Genomic DNA, 7,156 nt, shown 5'->3' with positions numbered 1-7,156 from the left:
TCGCGGAGATCTAATATATCTATTTCTTAATTAATTAAATCGTCGTATAGATTCTAAATACTTTAAATACGACTTTATCGAATAGTATTATTTCGCCTAGAGAGTTTCTTTTACGATTATAGAGTTATTGTAAGAAAGATAAGCGAAGAGCGATATCTTATTTTTAATATAGAGAACTCGTTTTTTAATAGATTAAGCTATCGTTAATAATATAAATTATCTAATATAGATTTTTCGAATAATTTATATAAGGTTTTCTATATAGTAGAAATACTTAACGTTTTCTTTATTAGACTCGATCGCTTACTTCGAGTAGAAAATAAAAAACCCATCAATTTTCTTCGTCGAGAGGGGGGATATGAAGAAGCCTTATTATAATATTAAAACTAGTATAAATATAATACTAGTATAGATGAAATAGATAGAATAATAAGGCTATCGAACTATATAGATAGAAAGGAGATATAATATAATAGAGGATGTCTTCGCTAAGGCTCGCTAGCTATAGGGCTAAGGGCTAAGTAGAATACGCTCGTAATAGATAACTCTCTTATTACGAGTATTATCGAGTTTATAAATATAAAATTATAAAAACTATATATCGCTAAATTATTAACTAAATTATATAAAAAACTTACTTTAAAATAATCTCTTAAATTTAATAGATTTATTATTACTCTCGAAGATAATATAAAACTTAATTAATTTAGATAAGTAAAGAAGATCTAATTATTTTTAAAGTCATTTATAAAAAAATAGTACGTTATCTATCGAGCTTAAGAAATATATATTATAACTATATTATAGTTATAAGCGATATTTATTTTATTATATATCGTCTAAATTATAGAGTTTATATATAAGAATATTTAATATCTAAATTATTATCTTATATAATAAATAAAAAAAAGAGATCTTATATTCGTTAAGTTAGATATAATATCTCTAAGAATTATAATTTTTATAATTTTATTATTTATTAATAATAAAGATTTCTCTTTTTAAATGAATTATATAATAGTTTTAGCTAATATTCTAAATAATATTAATATTAATATTAATATTAATAATTAGTAATTAATTAAATATTATTAAATTATTAGAAATATATTAATCTTTAAGCTTTATATTTTATCTCTAGAATTTAATATTATAATTACTATAAAGTTTACTTTAAATTAAATCTTCTCTAATACTCTCTAGAGAAAGATATCTCTTTTTATATATATAGACTCGAAATCTCTATATAAATATTTTATTAAGCTAGAGATAATTTAAAAGAAGAGATTAATAATAGATATTTTATATCTAAAATAATCTTATAAGCGATAAGAAATTATTAAGATTCTTTAAATTAAAGAAGATAAGAATTTAATTAATATAATAATAAAGAATAAGAAATATAATATATTATAAAGATTAATAAATATAAATTAATTAGATCTAAATTTAGAAGAATTAATAAAAAAATAAGATATCGATTAATAAGAAATTATCTTTCTTTTATTACTACTAGAAATACGTTTAATATAATTAAATCTATTCTTATTATAATAAAGAAAGTAATTATAATTATAGAGGCTATAAAGAAGAAATATTTTAATAGTATATAAATAGTCTCACTTTTTATTTTTTACTAATATTAAAACGACTTAATACTCGCGATTACTAGTATTTATTTAACTTAGTATATTATATATAAAGGTCTTTTCTATATATAGAATCCTTCTTTTTTAGATATTATTAGAAATACCATAACTAGTGATAGGTCTTAATGCATACCGAGGTATTATCAACCATCCCCGTTTCCGTCAGATAGATCTGGCCATGTATACAACACGCTTTTATATGTACCGTCATAGGCTTCTCAACAACGGGCAAATGTCATGAGATAGGCTTAAACACCCACTGAGTAGGTCAACATTAGCTGATGGACATACCAAGTGACACTGGTGCGTACCAGAGAGGCGCGCGGAGAATTACCTCAACGATATCACCAAGACAGCCCAGATACCAGAGGCGGCGCGGCTCGTGTCTCTTCCAGCACGCATTAGGGACGCGCTTATTCACCAGAGTTCCCTGGTAATTTGACTCCGGTGGCCTAGAAAGTCCTGGCGGGCAATTTGAGCGAAGGCCTCTTCCCACGCTCCCTTCCCAGCAGTGAGGGTCTCTTTCCCGGCTTACTACTAGAATCCTCCTCAACATTATCCAACCCGCGCTTGATCACCGCCACCTCATCCCGTTTCACGAAAATGATGTCCCCGTCATGCGTCACGTTCATCATCAGCTTGATATCGGTACTCAGCCAATCGGCTGGGAGGAAGAAATGGCGGTCATAATGGTCAGCATTAGCGCTGAGAGGGTCTGCCGAGGAGATCCAGCCATCGCTGCGTAGGAAGACGAGTCTTTTACCATCGTCTCCGATGAGGGTCTTGACTTGATCGGCCAGAGAATGATATCTAGGTATGGGCGCTGCAATCATTGAGTCGATGCCGAAGTCGGCAGCGTCCCAGAGTAGAAGTTTGGACTTTGATTGGGGCCTTGAGTCTTCACCAAATGTGGTCGCAATCGTTGTGTTGTTGAAGCAGGGAATGATAGAGCGAATGGCTAGCTCAGGGAGTATGCTGCCCTCCAGCAAGATCCCTTGCTCTCCCGTGAGCCTTTGCAACGATTGCCATTCGTACACGTGTGCAATATTATCCAGTATGAGGATCAAATGTTCTTCGTTCAGCGGATGAGTCGTCCATCTGGAGGGACCACGTTCGTGCCACGAGATCGTCTCTATCACGGTGCTCATCTCTCCGGGCGATATGTAGCAAAGCGTATCACTCTTGCCTGTGCATAGAAGGATATGTGTGGCGCCGCGATTAGTCAGTACTTGTTTCAGAGCAGCACCTGCGCGATGGTCGAACAGTGTATCAGTGGCTTCCCAAGCCTGTTGCCCCTGCTTCAATTTGTGGACTCTGACGCGACTAGCGTTATCAATACTGCTCAGCGTATTGCTTTCGACGTCGAAGAAAAGTGACAAGATAGAGGCCCCTTTCGCATGACTGAATAATTCATGACTTTGCCGCCCAGACTTGGTTTCGTAGAGATAGACCGATCCGTCCTCTTTGCCGCAAAAGAATACCCCGCCATCTACATGGCAAATCATTGAGGTTATGAGAACGACGTTCTCTTTTGGCTCCAAGCTGATCTCTTGTGGTGCTGTTGAAACGGATATTGTATCGCTATTTTCTTCATCGCCGTCCTGGCGCACCAGGACCATTGGGTCCCATACTCGACATTCTGATCCTCTGATGTCAAGCAAACGGTGGCTGTCTCCGGTGAAAGCTAGCTCTTTGATGCAGTATTCATCTGAGTTTATTCGGTAGAGAAGCCTGAGATTTTCGAACTCAAAGAGTTGAATTGAGCCAGAAGAATCGCCAGTAGCTAGAGTCCGCCCATCAGGAGAGCATGCAAGCGTTTGCGCGTTCACTGACGTCTTTTCCCTGACTGTTCCCTCTAGGGTGTCGAATAAGACCAGATCTCCATCTGAGTAGGCGGCGGCCAATAAAGTTGCATTGGGAGTTGCACTGAAGACGAGGCCTCCCGTTACACCAGCGCTCACGTCCACCTTCGCATTCTTACTACTAGATCCAGCCTTGCTGTACGTATCGTGAAGTGCGTCTCTGTCCAAATTCCATAGAAGTATGTCTTGACCTCGGTAGACTACCGCGAGGAGACATGATTCTATACAGAACGCTGCCGCTATAGGGCGACGATGTGCATGGGATTGTGGTCCTTCGAGATCCAGCGTCCAATCTGCAGTGTCTCTGAGGGTTCCTTCAGCGAGATCCCAGATTGCCAAATTGTTGTTCTTGAGCGCTCCAAGCAGGAGTTGGTCCTCCTCTATCAGCGCCAGGGACATACATTGTTGAGGTGTCGCAAACTCCCATACTTGCTCGAATGCGCGTACATCCCATATGCGCACTTTCCTTGGCCCGGCAGAAATAAGTATATCCATCCTCTGCCCAAATGTTAATAGCTTCACAGGCTCTGGATGATTCAGTGTTTGAATTTGCTGGCAAGTAGTCTCATTGTATATCACGATCCTTCCGCTAGACATACCGACAGCGAAGAAGCTGTCCGAACAAGCCAAAGCGGTAAACTGCTCTTGCGAATCGACGATGGTGGACAAACAGTCGTCCCAAGTTCTGGCCGATAAGCCAAACACGGCGATTCCTCGCGCAGAAACTGCAAATTGTTTCCGAAGGGCAGTCTCAGGTGGACAGAATGGAGGAACGAGGTGATATATGGAGGAAGGATAATCCTTGATGTTCTTGCCAAATTTCGTCACGAGTCGGATGAGATCAGTAGCCCAGCAGTCCAGAACTACAAATTCCCTGCCTACAGGCGCTAGATGTTTCAGCCTCCTCTGCAAGAACTTCCGAAAAGCCTTGCCCGCCTGGATCAAACGATTGAGGTCGGAATACTGTGCGATATACTCGATGCACGAAAGTACGTTTGTTGAGCTTAGCAACTTGGTTAAGGCAGCTAAAGCTTCATCGTCCTGCGATGACACGTAAACGACATGTTCGAAGAATGAATTGCATGCATAATTGACGAACAGACCACGTCCCATGGCAAAATTACCCGAGCTAAGTCTCCGGTGCTTAGGACTTCTCATCTCATTGCCGTTCAGATATTCCATACAGGTCATAAACAGCCTTCTATGACCCGCTCTTTCTTCAACTCCAAATTCTGAGAAGTCGCTGGACTGGAGCAGGAAATCACGAGCCGTCTGATGTACCATTTGCACGCGCGATTGCGCATCGACATAAACAAATTGACCACAGCGCGACTCGATCGATGCTTTGACATTATTAATCTTATCTTTGATGTCGATCTGGAGTGCGTGGTACAGCTCATCTGTCGTCAAGGGTCGAGAAGAACATACCACCCAGGTCAGAATTGCTCTCGCAAGCACCTTTCCATAAGGAGGCGCTTTGGACATTGAATCCAGAATTCGCGAGTAGAGGGAATTCATGTCAGAAGGAACTTCCTCGAGGACCTGGCGGATCTCGGCGGATGTATGGACTCGTCTCAGCTCTTGTAAAATCAGGCTGACCCACAAAAAGCACCCTGCAGACTTCTCCAGTATCTTGGAGACCGTGCCCTCTTCATCTTCTTCCTCAATTGAAGGTAGTTGGTCCATATTCGCCTCGAGGTACAATGCAATATCGGATTTAGTATCATCAGCTAGAATCTCCTCCTGGACCACCTTGACCTGAGGATGTACGACTTGTCTATGAAATTCGAAGCGGTCGCGGGACGTCAGTAGTATACGTATATTTGAGCGCATCTCTATGACCTTCAGGAGGAAGGGAACCAAGTCAGAGCCGTTTTTACACTCATCTAACGCATCAATCACCCAGTACTGCGCTCTGTCAAATTCGACTCGGAGGATGCCCTCCATAAGAAGCTTTCTCCAAATGGTACGATAGTCGGCTTTGCATAGCTGATCATCCTTCTCACAAATGTCCAGCACAGTCTGCAGAACATCCGTATGCATGTGAGCCATTTGCGTCGTCATTGACAAGAGGAAGGAGCTGATGGTAGTCTGTGCTTTGTTGCGATAGTCGAAGAAGTAGAAGGCGATGTCTCGCTCCAAGTCTTTAAGATGATGGACAACTTTCCCACTCAATACGGTCTTTCCAGTGGCAGGCTTTGCACTGATCCACATGAGTTGCGCAGTTGCTGTATCTCGCCACTCTTGGAATGTTTTCTTTCTCATGAGCCACTCGCAAGAGCCTGGTAATCGCAGGGCGTCAATGTCCATGAAGTCGTCCTCAAGTGCATCTGAGACCCCAAGGTATTCGCCGAGCCGCCTTCGCTGCTCACTGTTGACCTCATGCTTGGAAGGAATGACGCTGGTCTGCAGCTTGTCGATAGTTGATGCAAGAGCATTCCGAACGGTCTGGTAGTTTGGATCCTCTTGATTTGTATACTTGCAGACCTCTCGATGATTGGCATTCAGGTATGTTGAATGCTCGTTCGGGTAACCTAGAACAGCCGCGTCTTTTTCTACCACGAGGCTTTTACCAAGGCCATATGCCATAGGTAGTGTCTCATAGAAGGAGTAGAGTCTTAAATCCTGACAATACTGCGGGAATTCCTCGTTGATTGACTGGGTTGCCAGAGAGTTGCGATGTAGGTCTTTCACAAAGGGTCTCGCTCCCGGAGACACGTTGAGGACTTTGGTGAGGAGTTGAGCCAGGTCTGCCCCGCGGTGAGGTGTCGCAAGAAACAGTATAGCCTTGACTCGTTGAGAGACTTTCTCGTATCCTCCCTTTTGTCTTGCCATAATGTATGCACGCTTTATTACAAGACCACCGAGGCTATGACCTATCAGGATCAATGGAGCCTAGATAAGTCTAAGTCTGCGGTCTCTAGGATAGAAATGTCGTTTGCAGTTTAGGATTTGAGCGTGTGGTACGTACCCTGGAATTATGTGGGATTAGAGGACATTCCTGTATAGATCCAAGGAGCGCCTTTGCAAAGTCGTGCACATTCAAAATGCTCTCGTTGCCCCAGTTGGAGTTGTACCCAAAGCTGTGTATTCTGACATCTTGGAACCGAGGATCTTGTGGAAGCCATTCTTTTGGCCAATACAGCGACGGGTCGTTGGACTTCGTCCATGTACTTCTCGACCCTCCACCCAGACCATGTACGAATACAAGGTCCGCGACGGCCGGGTTATCTGGGTCAAACAAAGTGTTCAACCCAAACGGCCCTTTGCCATCTTCAGACGATTGCTCTCCGTCGTCGCGCCTGGTGAGGGTTCGAGAGAGGAAGGAGCGACCGGAGGAGGTTGCATTTGTCTTTGAGCGCTCCATGGCGGAGACGCCGCTTTCCCGGCTTTCAGACCGCGCAAGCCAAAGACATGTAGAAGACCATGCTAATACCAGGCGCGGTCGCAGCGATCCCAGGACCACTGCTCTCGGAAAAGGCCGTCTCGCAATTTGAAACTGCCCCACGAATTAGAGGATCTGGAAGGCGATTCTCAGAGCACACCAGCAATCACTGGAATTGAGGTGGCAATGAATTTTGAATTTGCGCGAAGGCATGGTCCTGGGCAGCACGAAGTATCTGGAAGACTGTAGGTGTTAATTCG

General features: G+C 42.3%; 1 protein-coding gene across 1 annotated transcript; it reads right to left on the bottom strand.

Annotated features, from left to right (window-relative positions):
- Positions 1-2,101: 2,101 nt before the first annotated feature.
- On the bottom strand, positions 2,102-6,878 carry HO133_009886 (uncharacterized protein; the record flags this gene model as incomplete). Its single annotated transcript, XM_037300745.1, has 2 exons — positions 2,102-6,406; positions 6,483-6,878. The coding sequence occupies 2 exons, from the start codon at positions 6,876-6,878 to the stop codon at positions 2,102-2,104; spliced, it is 4,701 nt and encodes a 1,566-aa protein (XP_037154593.1).
- Positions 6,879-7,156: the final 278 nt, after the last annotated feature.

Source organism: Letharia lupina (assembly GCF_014066315.1).
Source record: "Letharia lupina isolate WasteWater1 chromosome Unknown contig_7, whole genome shotgun sequence".
Classification (NCBI taxonomy): Eukaryota; Fungi; Ascomycota; class Lecanoromycetes; order Lecanorales; family Parmeliaceae; genus Letharia; species Letharia lupina.
This window is presented reverse-complemented; position numbering and strand designations above follow the sequence as displayed.